This window comes from Chanos chanos, chromosome 15 (assembly GCF_902362185.1).
Source record: "Chanos chanos chromosome 15, fChaCha1.1, whole genome shotgun sequence".
Lineage (NCBI taxonomy): Eukaryota > Metazoa > Chordata > Actinopteri > Gonorynchiformes > Chanidae > Chanos > Chanos chanos.
In genome coordinates this window covers 19,605,117-19,627,966 of record NC_044509.1, presented here as the reverse complement: position 1 = coordinate 19,627,966, position 22,850 = coordinate 19,605,117, and the positions used below count along the sequence as shown (strand labels likewise).

Here is a 22,850-nt window from a genome sequence, read left to right as displayed (position 1 = left end):
AAAAAATGAATGAAGACTAGAAACAGTGTGATCGATTCCAGAGTTTTGGTTGGCTTGATCAGTGCGGCCCATGGTCCCAGACAGTCTGGGACCATTATGTTGCATAGTGATCAAAGCTACCTAGATACTCCAGCGCTGCTCTGTAACAAAACTGATACTGCTCCTGTAAAGCAAATATACACACACACACACACACACACAAGATAGTTTACACTCATTATGCTTCTTTGTGTGAGCTTTGTGTAAACGTGTGTAAACAAGTGTGGTGTGTGAGCATACATATGTGTGTATAATGTGTACGTGTGTGTGAGCACACATATATATGTATAATGTCTGCTTGTGTGTGAGCATACATATTTGTGTATAATGTGTGCATGTGTGTGTGTGTGTGTGTGAGTACTCACTCACCTCTGTCTGCACCATGGCTGGTCTTTGTGTGCGTAGCATTTTGACTGCTTGGAAGATATCTACTACACCTTCATAACGAATCCTCTCCAGGACAATACTGAGAGTAATAAACACTCCGGTCCAGCCAACACCAGCACTACAGCATGCGCACACACACACACACACACACAGACACAGAGGCAAACATAAGCATAAATTAGAAAACGCATAAAAATTCATAGCCATCAGACAAAATAACAAAGCATCCTTCATCCTGTGTTATTGTGCATTTGGGGCAGAGCCTAACCTGCAGTGGACTGTTATTGGTCCATCCTGTCCAAATTGCTCTTTTGTTTTGTGCACTTGACCGATAAAGTTGATGAAACCTTCACCAGATTTTGGAACTCCTTGCTCCGGCCAATCAGTGAACTGGAATTGTCGGACCGTGCGAGACTGCCCATTCTGTGGAAACATTCAAAGGCATTCAGCTAGTGTTTGCATACAGAACACAACTTAAGAGGTCTTTTCCTTGTCAATTCCTTGTGTAGCCGTGTGTGTGTGTGTGTGTGTTTGTGTGTGTGCGTGTGTGTGTGTTTGGGTCCTTACCCTAGCGTCCGTCACTTTAAACTCTCGAAGGATGTATTGAGGCACGTTGTATTCTGCCATTGGATCCACCACAAAATACTGATACCGTGTTGACCGCTCCAGGGGCCAGTACTGATGACATTTCTCCTGCAGCAACACACAGTACAACCACACCATCAAGTGGGATAGAGTGTGTGTGTGTGTGTGTGTGTGTGTGTGTACTGACCCTGCCCATCTCTCTAAGTTTGGTGAGCATAACTATGACGGTTGAGTTATGCTCCCATAACATCCTCCAATAATCTTCCGCAGTCTCTGTTAGTGGCCCCTGAGTCGCAATGTAAGCCCTCTGCTGTCTGCACACAGAAACAGAGAAAGAGAGAGAGCAAGAGAGAGAGAGAGGGATCAAATGAAATATTGAACCTCATAAAGAAATCAGACTATTATTATCATTATTATTTTGAGGTGGTATTGTGCATTTGTTGTGCATTGTTCTTTAACTCTGCTGGTGATATGCATCTTTTTAAATGATCCCTCCATTTCAGATACAGCACAATACAAAACACATTGCTGTAATAATCTGTTTTTCAGATTGTTTTTCTGTTTTGTTTCTCCCCCAAGTTGAAAAGCGATACCCTATGGCTGAAAAGGCTTTACCTATAACCGTCTATGAAGCTGGCATTGATGTAGTCGGAGCCCTCCACTCCTCTGATTGGCTGTAGGCGGACGCGTGTTGTCTCGTATGGCATGATGTTGACTAGGCGATTTTTAAATTTGTTACAGGGCAGGTTGGCACTGACAAAGCGTGACGTGTGCGCTTTGGCGTTGGCCAGACGCTACAGATAGAGAGAGAGAGAGACAGAGAGGAAGAGAAACGGCAATTTAATTCCAGTCACAGCCCTGGAAATGCTCTCTGCTCATCTTTTGTCATCTTTTAATCTATTTAATGTTGTTTTTCAGTTTGTTGGAATACACTTTAATTCAGTCAATTAATACGGGGGAAAATCTGGAAACAGTGGTACTTCAAAGATGACTGTTGACAGGCACTGACTGCTGTAATTCAGCGGCTTGTGGTTTGTGGGTTGAATTTAATGAGAACGGATTTCTTTGTATTAAATTGTATTGTGGTAAAAAGGACAGAGATTAATGATCTCTTATAAAAAAAAAAAATAAAAAAAAAAGAAAAGGCATAAGTGGAAGGGAATAAGCATGATACATTTTCCTTTGCTAATGTGCCTGAAAGCTCTGTTCTGATGTTCAAAGAGGATGTGCACTGACCCACTTATTCTGGGAAAACGTAATCAGAGCATCTGTCATTCTGACCCCTGCACTCAGTACTGCTTTACAGCAAAGAAAGAGAGAGCGTGAGTGGCAGCAGTTAAGCACTGATACACTCACAGAACCAACTGTCAGCAGAGAAGGCTTATCTTACACACACACACGCGCGCGCTCAATCATTTCCAAGGCATAGTCGAAGCTCTGGTTATAGGTCTAAACCAAGCAGAAATTAAGTCAAGACAAGCAGGGGCGCTGACGTTCCGGAATCTTGAAGACTCAGAACTCACTTTAAACTCCTGTTCCATTCCACTGATGTTCTCTGGAGGTTCTGTCTTGCTGAGCCTCTGGATGTAGGAGAACAGGCTCCTGGCCGGAACCTCCGTGTTGCGGCAGGTAACGGCTTCGAGGATTGCGTCATAAATGAATATGTACTGCTCCTCTGTCTGAACCATGTAGTTACGCTGTGCAGGCATTAAAGTCACGTGACCGTAAATGTCCACAGTCTTCTCCTGCTTCACCCGCTCCACCATGGCATCGATCACGATAAAGCAGCCAGTACGGCCAACGCCGGCACTGAGAACAAAAGCAGCATTACCACATTCATAAGTACAATCAGAAACACAGAGATAGAGAGGGGGAGAGTGAGACACAGAGAGAGAGAGAGAGAGAGGGAGAAACAGACAGACAATTAGACAGACAGGGTCAAACCCACACTTCTTCTCAGTCAGACACTTCTTATGGACTTTTTAAAGTGTAGATTACTTCATCATTTATAGCCAAAGCATCCAGCTTTTGTTGGGTTTTTTTTTTTTTTTTTTTTTTACGTGGGGAACTACCTCCACCACTACCTGTGGTTATTCAAAGTTAAATTGAGCAGGATTTGGGGGGCCTGTATGACTGAATGTGGTTTAGGCCATTTTTAAAACTTAGATAAAAATATCCCATTTGTGTATTCTTTCACTCAGAGCGCAGACTGAATTTAGATACGAGATGTTTAAATAAACGTGTTACTAAAGCACAACTGTTCATTGATTTAATTCACCTCCTGATCCCCTCTTATGTCAAAAAACTTTCTTTTAAACACTAATTGAATACATTTGTTTAGGAGGCTGTTTACATCACTTTGATTTTGATATGTGTCCATGGTAACTGGTAATGGCTTTGTGAGTTGTCATGGCGACATGCGGATCGTTATTATGACACAGTACCTGCAGTGGACCACGATGGGTCCAGCGTCGGCAGGGTTGCAGGCTTTGACCCGTCGTAGAAAGGCCAGGAAAGGAGTGGGGTGTTCTGGCACGCCGTGGTCTGGCCAGGCAGTAAACTGGAACTGACGGACCTCTCGCTTTTCACTGGAGCCATTCTAATAACACACAAAAAGAACCGAATACGATTCGCACACTCACATAAGAGCACAGTTTCACAGGCGCTTGTCAGGTGATTATTAACAGTAGGAATCTGACAAGTTTTCTCTGTACAGGCACGAGATTTACTGAGTGAGTCCGTGGACCTCATAAAGAGTACAGGTCGTGCGCAGAATAAGGTAAAAACACTTTTGAGTAAAACGTCAAATACTGACATTTTCTTCCAAACATGAGGTGAGGGTAGGAGGCATGTACCTTATAGAGGGTGAACGTCCTGACACAGTAAGTGGCCAGCTCCACCGTGTCCAGAAGGGAAACCTGAATCTGACCGTACATCTCTGTCCCTCTGCTCGGCCAGTACTGGTCACACTTATTCTGTGAAGAAAATTTAATCATCAAACACCTCTGTCAAACACTCTGGATCATCCACAAGATTTATAGTCTCTTCCATGTTTTCGTAGTGTAATTTCATCACAAAGAGGCTTTCAATTATCATGCACCTCATTAGAAGTAGAACCTCGATCAAAACTCATTCGTGTGTATGGTCTAGTATCTACAAACGTTGGACAGCTCTAGCATGCAGTGCTCATACAGTGGTGAGTTGGTAGAGCTGTCAGTTACAATCCTGGTAGTGTTTATGGTTTTCCACAAGAAAAGAGACAAGTCAAGTGAGGAATTTACATAGAACAGTGAAAAAGTCTGTGAGGGACAGAGAGAAACAGAGAGAGAGAGAGAGAGAGAGAAAATGTGACAGAGTGAACACGTGCTAAGTGAGAGAAAGAGATTTGATTGGGTGCTTATGAGACGTCTTGCCTTGGAGAAGAAATAGGAGGGCATCTAGGGGGTAACAGACAAAAAGCATTTACCTCACATAAAGGTATTCATCATAATTAGAGCACAACTTTAAGTTAGATATAAGTGTTAGTGTCATAATGTATTAGAGATTTACATGCATTATGATGTCATAGTCAACCCACACATTTTCCTCTTAATATTTAATTATGCTTCTCAGAAGTGTTAATTGCCGCTACAAATCACACTGGGCTTCTGTGTGACAAACCGACACATTTGTGACATTAAACAGTTAAATTTAAAACGAATTAAAATTAAAAATCCATGAAAAATGCAGTGCTAAATAAGCTAGACTAACCACAGCACTGTACTTCACATGTGATGTGGCAGTAAAGCTGAAAAAATGTGATTCATCATTTATAGGCTGTGCTATAAATTATTAATATTTCTCATCATTTATATTTGATTTCTGTGTAACTCCTGATCATGCTCTCTCACTAAATAAAGCTCTGAATTCACCTGAGAAATTTAAAGGCATGTGCACTCAGAAATAATTCACTGAGTCACATACATGTTGTGTGTGTACATATGTGCATGCATGTGTGCGTGTGTGTGTGTGCGCGCGTTTGCATGCTCACCCGTGACTTCTCCTCCAGTTTCGTCATCATAATGATATTAGCTGTGTGCTGTTCCCAGATCATCCTCCAGAAGTCGTTAAAGGTCTCCGGCAGAGGACCCTGAGTGGCTATGTAGGCACTCTGTCTGCGGAAACCATCTATGAAGTTGGCATTGATGTAGTCGCTGCCTGGAACACCTGAGCATGAGTGAACATAAGATGTGTGAGTGTGTGGGTGTGTGTGTGGGCGTGTGTGAATGCTAACATACAAAAACAGGCAGTCGTACACGTGAACACACACTCACGTACACTCAGAGAAAGAGAGAGAGAAGTTAACAGAAAAGCACAAAAACATAGGCTGTTATACACATGAATGCACACCTACGCAAACAAACATGCACAAAACACAAGAACATACCGTCAATGTTGGAGAGCAGCACTCTTGAATGGTCATAAGCGATCACATTTGCATATCGATTCTTTGGTTTATTCACCTCCAGGTTTGATTGTTCCCATGTAAACTGCTGACCAGGGTCAATAGACTAAAAACAAAGACACACAATATGCTCATTATGTTTCTGTGTGTGTGTGTGTGAATGAGTATGCCTGTTTATGTATAAGAGAGAGCTACGTCAAGGATACAAAGGTCTACCCACCTCATACTCCTGGGAAAATCTGAGATTTTCATTGGCTTTCAGCCGCTCTATGTGACTGGCCAGCTCTGAGATGCTGATAGGTGGATGACTAGCCATACCTGCCAATATGAAACCCAGAAAATTAAGTTATTCAGGGGACATAAACTAATAAAATCCAAGCCGGGGAATGTATGTGTGTGCTGAGCAGGCCCATTTAAATAATGGGTAAGAAGACAGACTCCATTAGCAAGTGGAACATTCCAGAGAGCTGATCAGACGCACTAAAAAGAATCATTAGTCAAAATGCGTTCAAACGCTTCATGCACACTCAAGTGGAAATTAGTCATTTAACAAAAAAACAAAGGAAGATTCTGGCTAAAATAAAACAAAGTTAATAAATAAATAAATAAAAAAAGACTTAATGACGGAGCACTTTTCACATCATGGGCAAAGAGAAACACATTTCTCATGTGAAGGTGAGTCTCAGTGGTTGAGTATTAGGGTTGTGGAGACCAGAGCAGTATGTTTCACGGGTGCTGTATCAGTACTGAGGTGACCTGAATGAGTTAAAGAAGAGCTACATGGTTCTCCACAGACACGCAGAGAGAAGAGGATCACTAACTTGATAAACGTCGATAGCCAGAGGCACGTGGACCTGTCATACCGGAGAGATTACATATGTTTAGTGTGTCTCTGTGTGTGTGGGTGGAAATGTGCAATTATGTATGCGTGTGTGTGTGTGTGAGTGTGTGTGTAAGTGTGCATGCGTGTGTGTGTGTGTGTGTATGTTTGTGTGTGTGTGTGTGTGTGTTTGCGTGTGTGTGTGCGTGTGTGTGTGTGTGCGTGTGTGTGTGTTTGCATGTGTGTGTGTTTGCGTGTGTGTGTGTGTGTGTGTGTGTGTGTGTGTGTGTGTGTGTGTGTGTATTACCAGGCGTTGGGAAGTTGATTCTGCGCAGTTCTACAGGGTCAGTGGGATGCTGGGAGCTCATGGCTTTACCGCTGCTGGGAAAACTGCACTTCCTGCCCTCCAGCTCTGCCCGCTTCCTGTAACATGAAAGAGAATAGAGAGAGAGAGAGAGAGGGAGGGAGAGAGAGAGAGAGAGGGAGAGAGAGAGAGAGAGAGGGAGAGAGAGAGAGAGGGAGAGAGAGAGAGAGAGAGAGAGAGAGAGAGAGAGAGAGGTTAAATTCGAATAGGAATGAGGAAAATCTGTCTGGGTTACATTTAACACAAACCATTTAAAATGTCGACAAATACTACATATATGTAAACAATAAGAAAAAAATATATATATGTATGTAGATAGATAGATAGATATAGATATAAAGAAATCTGCGTGTGAAAAATAACTGCCCTGTTTGGTTTGCTGATTGATCCCAAAAAGAAGAAAGAAAAGAACAGAGACATTGAAAAGACATTTAGACATTTCATTATTTGCAAAGACACGTAGGATCTTTTTTTCATGCATCATTTTTCTTGCCCTTCCGTCCAAACCTTTCTTCTCTGTCAGTCTCTCCTTTTCTCTCCTAACTTCACATCATTTGACAACATCCTTACCTCTGCTTTCTCCTTACCACTCGACCATTCAATCTGTCTTTCTCTTTCTCTCTCTCTCTCTTTCTCTCTCTCTCTCTCTCTGTATCTATCTATTTCTCTCTCTCTCTCTCTCTCTCTCTCTGTATCTATCTATTTCTCTCTGTCCTACTCTGAGCTCTTCTCCCTTACCTCTTATACATCAGGATAAGGATGACAATACTGATGATGAAGATGACAGCCAGGACCGGCCCCACGACCCACAGAAGCCCCTCCTCCTCATCTACGATTGGCTGCGGCTCTACATCTGAGAACACCACCGTGTCAGAGAACGGGCTGGTGGAGTACACCGTCTGCGAGAGAAACACAACGCAACTTAGAACCAGCTCACATGGAGAGAGAGAGAAAGAGAGAGAGAGGGAGAGAGAGAGAGAGAGGGAGAGAGGGAGGGAGGGAGAGAGAGTCACACTCACATTCTCTGACAGTTCCAGGATGGCTAAGACGAAACAGATGTACTCTTGCCCATTGATGAACTGTCGGTTTGTGAACGCTCCATACATGCGTCCATCCCCTAGTGTGAATTCTGATGGAAGATTCTGGAAGTGGGCACTTACGTAGGCCTTAGGCTCTACCTGCCTCCGCACACGAACAGCTCGACCAGTTCCGTTTATCTCCCTGAGCAGCTAGAAAAATTAACATAAAACTTATTATGCCATATAAATGCACTCCTTATTTCACCTCCAGAACGAATGCAAAACAAGACAAATGAAAAAATACAAATCACTGTACTTACGTACACGTAACTGGTGCGTACAGCAGAACATTTAAATGATCCCAAAGAATCACTAAATATTTCAATAGAGATTTGAAATAGGAATGTTTTACCTCATCCAGGTTCATCTCATCGGGATCTTCCCAGGGCTTCAGGAACTTTCCACCTCTCTGTCTTTTCAGTGGCACCACCACCATGTAATAGCCTCTATAAAGGTACCAAGAGTCCAATGTTATTCTCTGAAATCGACCCATACTTCAATATAACACACCATTACTCCCCCTCTATTGCCCAAAGCCCGAGCATAATTCCCCTATAACCAGCAACAACTCCCCAATGACTGACTGTTACTGCCCTACATTCAGACATTACTCTCCTCAATCCAATAACAATCCAGTGTTGCATGATAACCAATCAGCCATGCGCAACCAGCAAAACATCTAATTAGTACTCGGTTATAACGATTATATATAGCCTTTCATTTTCTTTTCTTTTTTCTTTTGGTTTTTTTTTGCGTAACAAAAATTTCAAGTTAGAGGGTGGGATTCACAGACATATCTGACTGATCGTTTTCACTTTTTTGATACTTTTGATCTTTTTTTCTTCTTTTTGAGACAATCAGTTCCCCTGAAGATTATGAATTCCTTATTTGGTTTATTGTGTGTGTAGTTGTGTGCGTGCGCGCGCACGAATGTGTGTTCACGTCTATGCGTATGAAAGCAAGTAGTGTGTGTGTGTGTGTGTGTGTGTCTGTATGCGCGTGTGTGTAAATGTGCGAATCTGACCTGACTTTGGCGTTGCCCTGAACAGTTGGTAGTTGCAGTGTGACTGTGCCCGGCGAGCTGGCTTTGTCCAGTATGAGGGGTTTACTGGGCATGAGGTTTGGAGCCGTCATGGCCGTCACGTGGTGCTGCAGGCCTCCAGCGCTCTGAACCTTACTCGTCAGCAGGAAGGAGTACTGCGACTGTGGCTTTAGCTTTGTAATCAGCTTCTGACCGAGCCTACCATCAACTTCCACACTCTCACTGTCACCATATATGATCTGAGACCAGAGAGAGAAAGAGCATTACACACACATGCACGCACACACACACACACAAACCTTTACAAACTCTCTTGTTTTTATAGCATAGAGGAGACTTCTCGGTGACTTCCATTTTCAGTCCAATGACAGATTAATAACGTAATCCTTGCTTTACTCAAAAAGACATTTCGATACGTATTATTTTAAGAACGAGCATCTATTTTCGTTTTTTTTTTTTGTTCGAAAGTCCCTGCTTCGCTAATGTCTCCACAAGGTCCCCATCAGTTGGAGATTTATCTCGTCAATGGATTATTTAGTCACAAGAACCTAAACTACATACACATACACACACACACACACACACTCACACACACACACACACACACACACACACGCACACGCACACGCGCACACACACACACACTCACACACACACACTCACACGCGCACACACACACACACTCACACACACACACACACACTCACACACACACACTCACACACACGCACGCACGCGCACACACACACACACACACACACACACACACACACACACACAAAGATGACTGTAGCTCTTACAGTGAATGGTTGGGATTTGGTGTCTTTTGGCTCCCAGGTTAGCAGAACCGAGCTCTTCATGGCAGCTTTCACACGGAAGTTCACTGCAAAAACTGTTTAAAAAAAAAAAGAAAAGAAAAAAAAAAGCACCACGATCAGCACGTGACCGGCCCACATAGAAATGAACACTGTCTGACTGAACCCCATCCTGCACAGCCAGAGTTTACTAACACAACTCTCTAAACGCCCTCGGCAACTTATCAACAGGGCCCGTAACTCCACAAAGCTCTATCGCTAATGGATTTAACCCTTTCCAGCAGAGAGCGACACCAACTCTCAAAAGAACAAACACTTACCTGAACAGTCGCTCTCGGCTCTACCCGACTGGTAGACTTGCGCCCAGCTTAGCGTTCTTACCTTGTAATGCATCCTCTCTGGCTTTTAGCGCACCACAGACAGAGATACAGACACACGTGCATAGTCAGACAGACAGGTAGAGAGACAGGCAGACAAATGGACTGGCAGACACACTGCGGACTAGACAATGGGCCAGACAGACAGGCTGTTATGCAGGTCTTATTTATTTTCACCACCCTTTCCTCACTGTTACGGAAAAGGTTGGTGTGTAAGGGCGTGAGGAGTTGTCCTTCTGTTTGTCGGGGAAGGTTGTAAATGTGGGCTTGAGGATTGTCGGACTCCTGTATGATGCTGGGGAGGGTTTGATGTATGTTGGCTGGGTTGCGGTGCACCGTGGGGTCGTACCTTCCTCCACTGATTGCGTTCTGTACCGAACAGAGGGACTGTAGGGCCCAGGGCCTGCGGCAGTCACTGCACACACTCTCAACACATACGCCGTGTCCGCGCTCAGCTCGGTCAGAGTCGCCGTCGGCTCGGCGACCTCCGTCTCCATGGCAACGGCCGAGCCGTTAGAGGCTTCCGCTCTGCACTGCACGCGGTACGCGATTATACGGCCGTTCCTCTCCTCCTCCGGCACGCCGTCCCAGACGAGCCGCACCGAGCTCGAGTTCCCGGAGACCGCGGTCAGGTTTGGGGGGAAGCCAGTTGGAGGGGCCTCCGGGGTGTGCAGCTGCGCCTCTGCGTATTCTCCGTAACCGCCCGCGGTGCGAGCGGCCAAACGGAAAACGTAAGCCTCTCCTCCCCTCAGGCCTGAGACGGTGTGGTTAGACTGAGATGGCTGCAGCTGCAGCTCAGTGAGAGGAGCAGTTGGGAGGAGGTCAGAACGCCCGTAAGCCAGCCGGTAGCCGAGGAGAGGAGAAAGGGCAGAGGGAGGGGGCTGCCAAGTTAACAGGGCGGCGCCGACAGTGGGAGAGCTGACAGTCAATCTGGGCACCCCAGGCACTGCAGAAATGTCAGAACACACACAAAATCCAAAATACCAATTCAGCAATGCGAAAGGGGAGTGTTACTGTAACACTGAGATAATGGATTACAAATACATTACTGTAACAAAGAACAAATGTAACATGCTATTACTGTAACACTGACATAATGAGTCAGACTACACTACTGTAACATTGAGGTAATGTAACATAGAATTATTGAACACTGCAGTTGCTATGGAACTGAGAGACAGTGGAAAAAGCACTACCATAGTACCAGTACTGGGGTGATGAATTCCATATTACCACTATAATATCAAATAACAACAACTATGTAGTAATGCCATAGGTATTTATGGAATCTAGGCTCAGTGACATAAAAAATAACTGTAATTTTGCAAATTAACTATGTAACTGAGATGATGTCCTTGTAACATAAAAATGTAGCAATAAAATGTGTACATTGTAACATTACACTGTGTGTGTGTGTGTGTGTGTGTGTGTGTGTGCACGTGTATACACATACAGGCTGGTGTAGTTCTGACAACTGTAGGTTTGCTTCGAGCTCCATCACCCTTTGAGGTGAATGCAGCCACGAACACCGAATACTCAGTTCCCGGCCACAAATCAGAGATCAAAAGCTCCTAAAACACACAAATTGAGTCAAAGTTAAAAAGAATTAGGGGACAAACTGACTGACTTCAAGTGAGTTCAGAATTTGAGGATGAGTAAATCTGTCTTGAGTGTGCGGGACATTCTAGACGGAGTAGGTCTGTTTTGTGTCTGTTGGAGTTTCAGTGCGTATTTTAGAGAGTATGTATGACTGTATTCAAATGTATTCACTCACATAGACAGCTGAATCATTCTGCCCCTTAAGACATGAAGGGATCAGGGAACAGAGAGAGAGAGAGAGAGAGAGAGAGAGAGAGAGAGAGGTAAGCTGCAGTAAGTGTCAAAACTGCCAAAGAATGGCCACTAGCGACAGACACATGCGGAATTTCATAATATTATTCTAAACGAGAGCCACAAAACAGAGAGGACGGATAAAGTACTCTGCGGGGCCTTTAGTGCCGGCAGCTTCCATTTAAGAAAACGTCCTGGTTTTAATGGAAGCTCTAAAACTAGCGAGCTTGTTATAAAACGATGAAAGACAGGACTGTGCAACTGCACTGAGGGAAATGACACAATCTTCACTCCACAAATATTCAGCAGTAATGAACACACCAGACTGTGCGACCAGCTTAATGGGAGGGTCATCTCACCTGTGAGTCCCTTAAAAGTAGCTCTTTGATGTTGGGGGACCCCATACGCTGCCCTGAAAATCGTCTGATGTACGTCACCTGGTAACCCCGGATCTTTCCGTGCCGTCGCTCAGCAACAGGAGGCTGCCACGTCACACTAATGGTGGAGGAGTTCATCGCCACCACCTCAACGCTGAGAGGAGGGGCACTCAGAACTGTTGAATGCGTTATGGGAGAGGGGAAATAATGTCTTTTGTTCAGAAAAATTTTTTTTTTTTTTTGTCAGCATCGACGCCAAACCAGAAGGAAAAAGGACGAAGAAAGTCTACTGACTGTCCACTGAAATTTTTTTTCCAAAAGAATTTACTTTCATGTCTCGAAAAATTTAAAGCTGTTAGTCACGGTCAACTGAAAGTCATCCGACTCAGTGGGAGGTGGTGGGTGGTGGTGTCATTCCGTGGTAAATATGGCACAGTTCCGAGGGGAGAAAAAGAGGTGCGGCAGGAGGTCCAGAAACAGGGAGCACAGGACTGAAGACGTCCAGGGAGGGGATGACATTGCCTTTAAGGAGGTATAGGTGGTTGCTTTAAAGGAGGGAAAGGAGTTTGTCTCAATGGAGGTAAAGGAGGTAGGATTGAGCCTGAGGGCTGGGAGTATGAGCGTGGGGAGCATTGCCATGACAACGTACCGTCTTCTTCCGTGTGGACCAGCACAGGCAGACTTTGTGCTTCAAGGCCAGCCTTTGTGTGGGCAGCCACCATCAGGGAATAAAGAGTCCACTTCCTCAGGCCTTCCATCCGGTATCGGAAACAGTCTGGTGGGATTCGATCAATGTGCTCGGTCTTGGCGCCATCCAGCTCCACAGCAGTGTACCGGATGGAGTATCCAGTTAAGATGTCATTCTTTGCCCCCGGAGGCGGGGCAGCCCAACTTACTAACAGGCTGGTGGAGGAGGGGCTTGTGCATGTCACCTCCTGTGGAGGGGCTATGGGTACTGATTGGATAGTTGAAAAGGGAGGGGGGGGGGGGGGTATTTTTTGTGCGATTTGATTGGTCATTAGTTTGATGAGAGGTAAGTGTGAGAGTGAGTGGGTGGTGAGAGAGCGAGGAAAACAAGAAAATAAACAAAATGAAAACAAAACACAGCAGTATCGAGGAAAAACTCAACGAGCTGCACAATGTTCTAATCAACGTCAGTGAAATTAGACAAACAGCTCACTGGAACAGGCTCGTAAAAGACCACGTATATCACATGACTAACATACAGGAGCTGAGGAGATGGGACATAAACAGACACACAGTCAACATTTAACTCACCTCTGTTTCTCTCTCTCTCTCTCTCTCTGTCTCTGCTTTTCTGCCTGACTTTTTCTGTGCTCAAATTCTCACTTACTGTCCTCATGGAGCTATTCATTAACCAAGAGAAATTAAAGACTGCGCGGGCTGATATACTGTATTTAGCTAAGACCATAGCGGACTGTAGGAAGCGTGGTATTACAGGATCAAAGGGAGATGCTCTGCTTGTAAAATTCACTGGAGCACTTCTGGGCACACACACCATCACCACTGTATGAAGCTGCAGTTAGAACTTACCCTTATAAGCAGAGATCACAGAGCTCTAGAATAGCACACCCACCCAATCAAATTATATCCCTTTTTTTTTCCTTTAATGCAGTGCTTAATGCAGTTCTGAGGCAATTCAACAGGGGATCAGTGACAGTGAGAACGCATTTCAAGTGAGAATACAGTTCCTACACGTCCCAGGGTATTGTCTGAGTAAACAGTCATACATATGTAAGCGTGAGTGTTGGCCTTTAGAGAACATACGTGTTTCAGGAGTCTGAATGGTGGTTTCGCTGGTAAAAGCGCCCAGGCCGTGTTTACTGCGGGCGGCCAGCTGGATGATGTATGTGGAAGAGGGTTTCAGATTCTTCAGGAGATAACTGGTATTGGGCTCAAATGTGATCTTCTGCTAGAGTGAGACAGAGAGACTGAATTAAACACTGATGCTGCATGTGTGTGTGTGTGTGTGTGTGCGAGTGCACGTGTGTGTGTGTGTGTGTGTGTGTGTGTGTGTGTGCGCGCACGCGTGTGTGCGTGTGTGTACCTCCTCTGGGTTATCTGCGAGTCTGTATATGAGCTCATATCCTGTGATACTGTCAGATCCGCTTTGAGCCGGCGGAACCCAGGAGAGCAAAACGCTCGTCTCTGACTTCACCTCCACTTTCAGTTCAGTGGGCTGAGACGGAACTGAGAGAGAGAAAGAGAGAGAGAGAGAGGGCAGGAGGGAGAGAAAAAGAACAGTATACACACTTCACCAACACTGAAACAATTCACGACAGCAAATCACTAATTTACAAGTGATCTTTCTGCGTGTGAGCATTTCAGCGCATAAAAACTCTCCTTCGGGCTGAGCAGTCAATATTGTAGTAGTTCTGACCGGCAATGTTGGCCGGTGCCATTAATTCATTGCAAAAAGGTTCTTTTTAATGAGGTCCTTTCATTAATACTCAAGCGGCGTTTAACAGCGCTTCTCAAAACATCTGTGCTACATCCAAACACATAAATCTCTATTACGCGTGCTGTAACGAATTGCAGACGTTTGTGCTGAGTCCACGTTAAGTCCCCTGACCTGTGGCATGGGTTCCGACAGTCTGCTGAATCACAGGCTTTCCTCAGAGAGTACTGCTGGCGTCTGATTCATGAGCTAAGCCTGAATGGTCTGTTTTTCATTCAAAATAGTAATCTTTTGTGTGTGTGTGGGGGGGGGGGGGGGGGGGGGTTGTTGTTGTTGTTGTTGTCTGTTTTTGCTGGCTGTTAACTATAATAGAGGTGAATGAGCTGTCTTTCATTGAGGAAGAACGCATGTAGAAAAGCAGGGCACATGCTGTGATTTCTTTTTTCTCTCACAGGCGAGACTTTGCTGTAGAATATGCGCGACCACAAAATGAAACCGTCAGTAACATGAGTCAGCAGAAAAATGTGAGTGGGATGTACAGCCTCTGATAATCACAATTAATAATTGCGTTTACAATACTTATACACCCACAGATAAACACACACATACAGACACGCATAGACACGCACACACACACATACACACACTCTAGCTCTGACACTCCGACACAAACAAACACACCCTTCTTACCTCCCGTCTTGGCAATGATCTGTAGATCGTGAGAGAGGGGGCCATCTCCCACAGCGGTAAAGGCCAGCACTCTGATGTGATAAGTCTTATCGGGCGTGAGATTCTGGATGGTCAGAAAGTTTGCACCGCGCACCATCTCTTTATGCCATTGGTTGACGGACAGCGAGGGCTCGGCCGTGTAATACACCCTGTAACCAACCACCTGCCCATTTGGCTCCTCTGGCTCCTCCCAGTGCACCATCGCCGTGGAGACGCTCAGCATACGTCCACGGACCCTCCTGGGGGCGGAGCTTGGCGCTTGCTCTGCAGTCCGAGCCTTATAAAATAAATATATATAAATAACTGTGCATCACTCGAAGGAGAAAAGTCACATATTAGACAATAAGACTGTTACAGTGCAAGATTCAATAGCACATAACATTAAAGTTGCAGTTTTAATACGTTCTATCACACCATATCACGTAATGACATAGATCTGAGAGCCACCTGTGACACTGTAAATCATTCACTGACAATGGCTGGACGGGAGAAGAGAGACCACACCTCCACTGTTTGGCTGGGGGGTCCTCGGCCAATGGAGTTCACCGCCATGACCCTGAAGTGGTAGTGCGAATATGGGCTGAGCCCGCCCACACTGTAACGAGTGGTCGCCACGCCGTCAATCTCTTTGAAGGGGTCCCGGGAGGAGGCAGGCCGATACTGGATGACATGGTAGGACACGGGCAGAGGATTCCCACTGTCCCACATCAGCGTTATACTGGTGGCTGAACGCTCCATGATCACTGGAGCTCCAGGAGGGTTGGGCAGGGCTACAGAGAGAGAGAGAGAGAGAGAGAGAGAAAGAGAGAGAGAGGGAGAGAGAAGAGAGAGAGAGAGAGAGAGAGAGAGAGAGAGAGAGAGAGAGAGAGGGAGAGAGAAGAGAGAGGGAGAGAGAAGAGAGAGAGAGGGAGGGAGAGAGAGAGGGAGAGAGAGAGAGAGATCTAATAACTGCTTTAAAAAGGAAAAAGTGTCCTTATTTTCCGTCAATAAATAGAGTGTGTTATTCTAAACATTACTTTGATAATTACCACGGTTACTTTGTTCTTATTACTGCCCTGGAGCTTTATGACCTCATTCATTTGAATGCTTTGGCGAGACTGACACCGACAGATATTTTAATACATTTGCATTGAACTGTACTGGTCATATGCAGGAACCTCTAACACTACGGTTTGTCTCACAGAAAATGACCTCTGACACATATGGCTCACTGACTCTGACCTTTGGCCATGAGCTTCAGGATCGTCTCACCTTTGACTGTGATCTGGGCCACCGTTTCTATGACTCCTACGGTAGACATGGCAACGCAGGTGTAGTTGGCAGACTGGCGGACATCCGTGAGTTCTAGAACGTTCTTCCCGATAGGCATGTCATCCTCGGGGGTCAAATCTTCGGCTCCCAGCATCCACTTCACGTACGGCATGGGCACGCCCACCGCCTGGCACGTTATGTTCACGCTCCCGCCCGGCATGATGTCATAGTCCATGGGAGGAACCGAGAAACGAGGAGGAATACGTCGCACTGACATAGAGTGAGTCAAACAGAGAGAGAGAGAGAGAGAGAGAGAGAGAGAGAGAGAGAGAGAGAGAGAGAAATTAGATTACCTGCTATTACTCATGACTAGGAAACGCATCATCATTTTTTACGCAGATAGAGTGAGATAATCAACTACGATACAAGTTTGAATAATATCGTGTCATGTTTTATTGTATTACTTTTATTTATAATGATGTATAATATAATACCTCATTTTGCAATATTAATGTTGCAGCATTATTAATTACCTAATGATATACATATTTAGTCGTACAGACAGAGTAGAAAGAGAGAGAGAGAGAGAGAGAGAGAGAGAGAGAGAGCGTACCATCCCTCAGCTCTGGAGAGTCGAGGAGAAGCAAGAGGAGAATGCAAAGAGACAAGAAGAGAAAGATAAGGAGAGTATGAACAAACAGGGAGAGACAGAAACAGAGAGTAAATGTCAAATGAGCCTCCGAACAAGAAAAAGGGGCCATGTCGTTCCAGGCAGTATTCCATAAAACAGGATTTCTCAGTTAGCCGGATAACATAAGCCAACAGCCAAGACTGTCCAATGGGAATGTTGCTTTGCCGTCTCTCCTATTAGACAGTTTTGACTTCTGGCTCAACTGATCTGGCTAACTGAGAAATCCTGCCTCATGCAAAACCCCCTATGAGACACAACAGACTACAGACTACATGCTCTCTTCCTTCTGTTTTTACTTACAGGACAGGAAGTGTCTTTGACAAGAAATACATTATTACTGCCTAAAACACCCAAAATAGATGTAAGTAAGAGTATGTTTATGTGTGCGTGTATGTGTGCATGTGTATATGTGTGTGTGTGTGTGTGTGTGTGTGTATGTGTGTGTGCGTGTGCGTGTGTGTGCGTGTGCGTGTGCGTGTGTGTGTGAATACCTCTGACATAGAGCTTGGCAGGTGTTGAATAGCGTGTTCCTTCACTGTTAGTAGCAACACATTCATATTTCCCCTGATCAGTTTCTTCACTCCGATCTATCTGTAGGGCACCTGAACGCACACATACACACACACACACACACACACACACACACACACACACACACACACACGCACACACGCATGCACATACACGAACACATCAACCCACACACACACACACAAACAAACAAAGGAAAGCACTTATCTATGACAGGATGTTCATTAATATTTATAAAATACTTCTACTGATCTTCCCTAATCTTCTGGGTAATGCACACACGTACAAACTATCTCTCTGTTTGTCTTATTCTCTGTCTGTCTCTCTCTCTCTCTCTCTCCTGTCCCTTCCATCCCTCTATCTCTAGTGAATGCTGTGACTACAAATGGTTTACAAAACGACAAAAAAACACAAACAAAAAAAAAAAAAAGCAATGACATGATCAAAAATAGAAAGAAAGTCCCAGAGAGTTCTAACTGGAACTGCTTTTAAAAAACTAGGGGAAAAAAATTCTAAGGGAGGGAGTTTGGTAATAAAGCAGGCAGGCAAAGGTTTGCATAAACATTCAAGAAGAAATATGTTGTTTCTATATTTAAAAAAAAATGCCATTAAAACAAAAATGCTATTATTCACATGCTCCCGGTGTACAGTCCAATCTGAAAAATAAGGTGGATTTGTTTTTTATTAGTAAGCAAAAAGTGCAAAGAGATTCGCTGCATTATCGGCTGAGGGAAAGACAGAGAGGGAGAATCTTCAGAAACCCACGGAGGTATCAGAAGAGAGGTGAAAGACCAAAAAAAAAAAAAGGAGGCAATATCATCTCTCCACCATGTCAACTGCACTGCCGAGGCTGTGTGATTCCAACCCTAAAAAAAAGAAGAAAAAAAGAAGAAAAAAAGAAAAGAAAAAGAAAAGAAAAGGAGAAGAACACAGACTAAGCCAGAGTGTGGAAAAAAAAGTGTGTCTTGAAAAGAGAAGCGCCAATTAAAAAAAGAAAAAAAAAAACTGACGAGAAAAGAATATTTGGGGGGGGGTCTTCTTCACCAGCAGACTGCAGGGAAACAGTCTGTGTCTTTTGAAAAGTCCCCCCCCCCCCAAAAAAAAAAAAAAACTGACGAGAAAAGAATATTTTGGGGGGGGGGGGGTCTTCTTCTTCACCAGCAGACTGCAGGGAAACAGTCTGTGTCTTTTGAAAAGTCCCCCCCCCAAAAAAAAAAAAAAAAAAAGACGAGAAAAGAATATTTGGGGGGGGGGGTCTTCTTCTTCACCAGCAGACTGCAGGGAAACAGTCTGTGTCTTTTGAAAAGTCCCCCCCCCCCCCAAAAAAAAAAAAACAACTGACGAGAAAAGAATATTTGGGGGGGGGTCTTCTTCTTCACCAGCAGACTGCAGGGAAACAGTCTGTGTCTTTTGAAAAGTCCCCCCCCCAAAAAAAAAAAAAAAAACTGAATTCAAGTGAAAGCTTGTGATACAGCACCACACGCAACTTACTGCAAAGGCACAAACGTTGTCAGGTTCCTTTGAACAAGTCAGCTCTATTTAAGACCTTCCAAACAGGGCTCGGGTGTTCACATCTGCCTTATTCTACATTCTTAAAAAACTTCCCTGAGATTCTACATGCACAAACTGTTCACTTTTTCCATGGGGAGAAAAAAAAAAAGATAAATTCATTCTAAAAAGAGCTATTTTTTTATCCTGCGTGGAAAAAAAGGGGTTTATAAACCTGTTATTTAATCAACATGTTGTAGCCATTTTGTGAATTAATAACTTTGTGTTTCGTAAATATATCTGAATATTAATATTATTTATGCACCTATGTACCTGTTTGTGCTAAGTTGGAAAAATGACATTCTAGGTGAAAGTTTATGCTTGTACTTACGGTAGAGCCAGGGCACATTTACGTCACCGTGGGAAAAACCCGGGAGAATGGATTTGGAAGTTTGTTTTTGGTAAATGCGGATTGAGCGACGATGGTTGAAAACGATTTTTTGACCACTTTTGATTCACTTCATTTCCCTTTATATTACAAATCTAAGTTATTTTCGTTTTCTTTTATGTGTTATTGGAATTATCAAGTCTTTTTGGTTGACATCTTTTGTTTCAATAAATGGAATTTCATTGATTTAAAGAAGGACTCGAAAGTGCGTTCAAAACAGCTACCTGCTCATTCATTCCACGGTCTTAATTTGGAAAAGCGAAACATGGAAAGGCCGAGACACAACATTTAAAAAAAAAAGGAGAAATCAAACACAAGTGTAGTGAATCATAGACATTCACCATAAAGTCTTAGGATTACAACGCGTGACAGATGTACTTAGTAAATATGAGAAGGCGAAAGAGAGATCGAAAAAGAGAAAGATTAACAGTTGATTAGCGAAGTGAGACAGATGTGAAGAAGAGAGAGGAAGGAGAGAAAGGTATGGATAAATGAATGAGTGAGTGAATGAATGAACGTGGTTAGCTCCGGTCTCTTACCTCGAACTGGAGCTCCCCCTGCATGTGTGGGGATGGATGCAAATGAGAGATTAAAGAGAAGAAGAGTTAGTAGAGAGAGAAAGAGAGAGACAGAGAGAGAGAGAGAGAGAGAGAGAGAGAAAGAGAGAGAGAGAAGCAAAGCAGGAGATGGCTGAGGGAGGACAGCCACTTTAAACATTCAGCATTATCAGGGAACAAGTTTATCAAGGAGAACAAGAGAGAGAGAGAGAGAGAAAAGAGGAAGAAAAAGAGGAGAGCGATATGTAGGTATCATAAATGTCAGGAAGGGACTTTGAGTGTGATTTTGTGAGTGACAGAGTGAGTGAGGAGTGAGTGAGAGAGATAAAGAGAAGGAGAGATAGAGACTCAGAGAGAGAGAGAGAGAGAGAGAGAGAGAGAGAGAAAGAGAGCGATCAGTGCCACATGTTAAAAGGAGAACGCTTGGGTGAAGGTTACTAATTCTACGTGATAGGAGTGCTGTGACACAGGGGAGTGAGTGTGTGACACAAGGCTGTTTTACTGTGTGTGGAATGTTATCAGTGAGTAACTACTGACATGCATTTTTACCACTGAGTATTAGTGTGTGTCAGAGTGTGTGAGAGAGAGTGTGTGTGTGTGTGTGTGAGTGTGTGTCTGGGAGAGAGAGAGTGTGCAGAAATGTGGCTTGTGCCTCAGTGTTGCAAACTTACCAAAGGACTCTGTAGATTAAAACAGAAAGAAGAGAAACAGTACAGAAATTACATTCTTTTAGAAGCGTTCAGAAACAGCACTGTGTTGCTGAATGGTGGGTTTGGAAGATAAGAAGCCAGTGAGAGGAGGAAGTCTTCTTAGACTCAGATCAAAACAGGTCGAGACAGTTTTTGCAAACACACAGGCACACATGTGCCCACACACACACACACGCACACAGGCGCCCACACGCACACACACACGCACAGGCACAGGCACACATACACACACACACACACGCACACAGGCGCCCACACACACACACACACGCACAGGCACACATACACACACACACACACGCACACAGGCGCCCACACACACACACACACACACACACACACGCACACAGGCGCCCACACACACACACACACACGCACATACGTGCCCACACACACACATACAGGCACACACACACACTCACACACACGCGCCCACACACACACATACAGGCACACACACACACACACACACACACACACACACACACACGCACACGCACAGGCACAGGCACACATACACACACACGCACACAGGCACACAGGCACACACGCGCCCACACACACACATACAGGCACACACGCACACTCACACACACACGCCCACACACACACATACAGGCACACACGCACACTCACACACACGCGCCCACACACACACATACAGGCACACACGCACACTCACACACACGCGCCCACACACACACAAGCACAGGCACACTCACACACACACACTTGTTCACAAGTTCGTAGGAGAAACCGGCGTGTAGCTGTTATAGTGAATTACCTGAGCGTAGCTGCTTGATGCGGCCCTGGGTACTGGTGTCGATGGGCAGGAAGTCTTTAAACCAGCTGATCTCCGGGTCAGGGTTGCCGCTGGCAGCACACAGCATGGTGGCCGTGCGAGATCCCTCCACAACCTTCAGCTGAGGACCCATGTCTATAGAGGGAAAGCCTCCCGGCAACTGGTCCTCTACAACGACATATGGATAACACGTTAGACTGTTACATTTATGTTATACACACATGGGCGAACACACGCACGCACACACACACATACACGTGCACGCGTGCAAAAGCCATACACACATAAAATTTTGGAAAAAAAAATAATCAGACATTTAAAATAAAAATCCAGTCTACAGAACGAGAGGTAGTTGTTATCATTTGCACTTTATTGTTAAAACATCTGCATTTTAATTCATTCATTCATTCATTCATTTCTTTCTCTGTGGATAATGTATGGTATATATATATATTTTTTGTATGTACCACGTAGAACAGTGAGGCGTGTGGAGGCGCTGATCTCTTCCGCCTCATTAGAGGCCACACACTCATAAACGGCTTCATCTCGCGGCGTTTGCAACGGCTGAACCCTAAACACTGAGCCCGAGCCGTCCTCGAAATCTATCACCTGCAAACACGAAAACACCGAGCGCTTTACACAAGAGGCTGAGAGAACGTGTGTGCATGTGTGTGTGTGTGTGTGTGTGTGTGCTGGGGCCGTGTTTTTGTGTGTGAGACAGAAAGAGAGAGAGAGAGAGAGAGAGAGAGAGAGAGAGAGGGAGAGAGAGAGAGAGAGCGCAAGTGTTTCAGGGTTAGTACCTCAAATCTCTGGTTGCTGACTTTCTTGCCCTTTCTGCTCCAGACAATTTTGGGCTGAGGGTCTCCGGTCGCCTGACAGACGAAAGAGGCCACGCCTCCTTGCACACCTATCTGGTCTGTCGGGGTCCTAATGAATTTGGGCGGTGCTAACAAAAGCCAGCGAGGGAAAGAGAGAAAGAGAACGGGTCAGAAGATAACTCTCTTTTGTATTTTGGCTTGCGCAAACCATTAGTAGCTTCTTGTCAGGTGAACACAGCCTTGTTTT

General features: G+C 44.7%; 1 protein-coding gene across 1 annotated transcript in view; it reads right to left on the bottom strand.

Moving 5' to 3' along the window:
* Positions 1 to 94: 94 nt before the first annotated feature.
* LOC115828406 (receptor-type tyrosine-protein phosphatase delta-like) overlaps positions 95 to 22,850 on the bottom strand; it is a 23,794-nt gene continuing 1,038 nt past the window's right edge. The window contains exons 2-36 of the mRNA XM_030792384.1: positions 22,586 to 22,731; positions 22,253 to 22,394; positions 21,768 to 21,953; positions 20,945 to 20,953; positions 20,256 to 20,273; positions 17,741 to 17,851; positions 17,172 to 17,183; positions 16,559 to 16,828; positions 15,812 to 16,077; positions 15,269 to 15,584; positions 14,228 to 14,370; positions 13,948 to 14,092; positions 12,809 to 13,114; positions 12,142 to 12,335; positions 11,727 to 11,750; positions 11,406 to 11,523; positions 10,302 to 10,898; positions 9,561 to 9,652; positions 8,743 to 8,999; positions 8,071 to 8,164; positions 7,659 to 7,868; positions 7,378 to 7,538; positions 6,583 to 6,698; positions 5,676 to 5,773; positions 5,438 to 5,561; positions 5,042 to 5,217; positions 3,867 to 3,986; positions 3,456 to 3,610; positions 2,535 to 2,820; positions 1,627 to 1,805; positions 1,199 to 1,325; positions 994 to 1,119; positions 695 to 849; positions 409 to 544; positions 95 to 163 (exon numbers count right to left, since the gene is read on the bottom strand). Coding sequence (XP_030648244.1) covers positions 95 to 163; positions 409 to 544; positions 695 to 849; positions 994 to 1,119; positions 1,199 to 1,325; positions 1,627 to 1,805; positions 2,535 to 2,820; positions 3,456 to 3,610; positions 3,867 to 3,986; positions 5,042 to 5,217; positions 5,438 to 5,561; positions 5,676 to 5,773; positions 6,583 to 6,698; positions 7,378 to 7,538; positions 7,659 to 7,868; positions 8,071 to 8,164; positions 8,743 to 8,999; positions 9,561 to 9,652; positions 10,302 to 10,898; positions 11,406 to 11,523; positions 11,727 to 11,750; positions 12,142 to 12,335; positions 12,809 to 13,114; positions 13,948 to 14,092; positions 14,228 to 14,370; positions 15,269 to 15,584; positions 15,812 to 16,077; positions 16,559 to 16,828; positions 17,172 to 17,183; positions 17,741 to 17,851; positions 20,256 to 20,273; positions 20,945 to 20,953; positions 21,768 to 21,953; positions 22,253 to 22,394; positions 22,586 to 22,731 — 5,684 coding nt within the window. The remainder of the gene's footprint in view (positions 164 to 408; positions 545 to 694; positions 850 to 993; positions 1,120 to 1,198; positions 1,326 to 1,626; positions 1,806 to 2,534; positions 2,821 to 3,455; positions 3,611 to 3,866; positions 3,987 to 5,041; positions 5,218 to 5,437; positions 5,562 to 5,675; positions 5,774 to 6,582; positions 6,699 to 7,377; positions 7,539 to 7,658; positions 7,869 to 8,070; positions 8,165 to 8,742; positions 9,000 to 9,560; positions 9,653 to 10,301; positions 10,899 to 11,405; positions 11,524 to 11,726; positions 11,751 to 12,141; positions 12,336 to 12,808; positions 13,115 to 13,947; positions 14,093 to 14,227; positions 14,371 to 15,268; positions 15,585 to 15,811; positions 16,078 to 16,558; positions 16,829 to 17,171; positions 17,184 to 17,740; positions 17,852 to 20,255; positions 20,274 to 20,944; positions 20,954 to 21,767; positions 21,954 to 22,252; positions 22,395 to 22,585; positions 22,732 to 22,850) is intronic.